Source organism: Anneissia japonica, unplaced genomic scaffold (assembly GCF_011630105.1).
Source record: "Anneissia japonica isolate Jap-2015-1 unplaced genomic scaffold, ASM1163010v1 scaffold63648_len765_cov110, whole genome shotgun sequence".
In the NCBI taxonomy this organism is placed as follows: Eukaryota; Metazoa; Echinodermata; class Crinoidea; order Comatulida; family Comatulidae; genus Anneissia; species Anneissia japonica.
Genome location: NW_022708362.1, coordinates 1 through 746, shown reverse-complemented (window position 1 = coordinate 746; position 746 = coordinate 1). Strand labels below are relative to the sequence as shown.

Below are 746 nucleotides of genomic sequence, written 5' to 3'. Positions count from 1 at the left end.
TGTACCCTGTATAAAAATTCTTGTTTGTTTACTACCTCGATATGTATTTACTTGTATTTACTATTAAACTATACCCAGTCGGCCATTTTAAATATATTTGTCTTTAGGTGGAACCAAGCTGAACAAGAAAGTCTACCATGTTGTTCTTGAACAAGATGGGACAGTAGTAGATGAAGATGAAGTATTGATGGCTGTGAAGTCAGAGACACTGATGCTACTTACCAATGAAGAGAAATGGGAGCCAGTATCGGCATGTAAGCAGAACATAGGACGCCGTATGGAACCATGTAGTAGTAGTAGTAGCGGTAGTGAGACTTTAGACACTGAAGAAGATATATCACCAACAATTGAAGACTCTAGTCGAGATTAGTTATGTTTTATTAGTTGAAGCTTACTAAAGCGTGATGTTAGAGCTCCATATAAGAATTGGCATCAATATTTTATGTAAAATTAATCTCATTGATGAATAGTGCCAAATGCTAAAATATCTATATACAACTTAATTTATTGATTACTGTATTGTTTTTCTTCCAGCTTTTTGTTCCTATTCAAATGAGATTGAACTACCTCAATTTAGTAGTTTTGTAAAAGAAAAATTGGCTTCTGGACAAGCAAAATCTGTGTGGAGCAAGCTAATTGACGAAAGTGCTCATTTCTTTATGACAAAATACCCCAATCTTGTATCTGCTGAAAACTATAAATTAATTGGAAAAAGATTGTTTGCTGCTTACCCTTCCATAAAGCAT

The 746-nt window shown here is 34.0% G+C and overlaps 1 protein-coding gene across 1 annotated transcript; it reads left to right on the top strand.

Moving 5' to 3' along the window:
- Window positions 1-107: 107 nt before the first annotated feature.
- On the top strand, window positions 108-680 carry LOC117106515 (the record flags this gene model as incomplete). The annotated part of the gene is made up of 2 exons (XM_033247883.1): window positions 108-365; window positions 535-680. Coding segments are annotated over 2 exons (404 nt in total), but the record flags the coding sequence as incomplete, so codon positions are not given.
- Window positions 681-746: the final 66 nt, after the last annotated feature.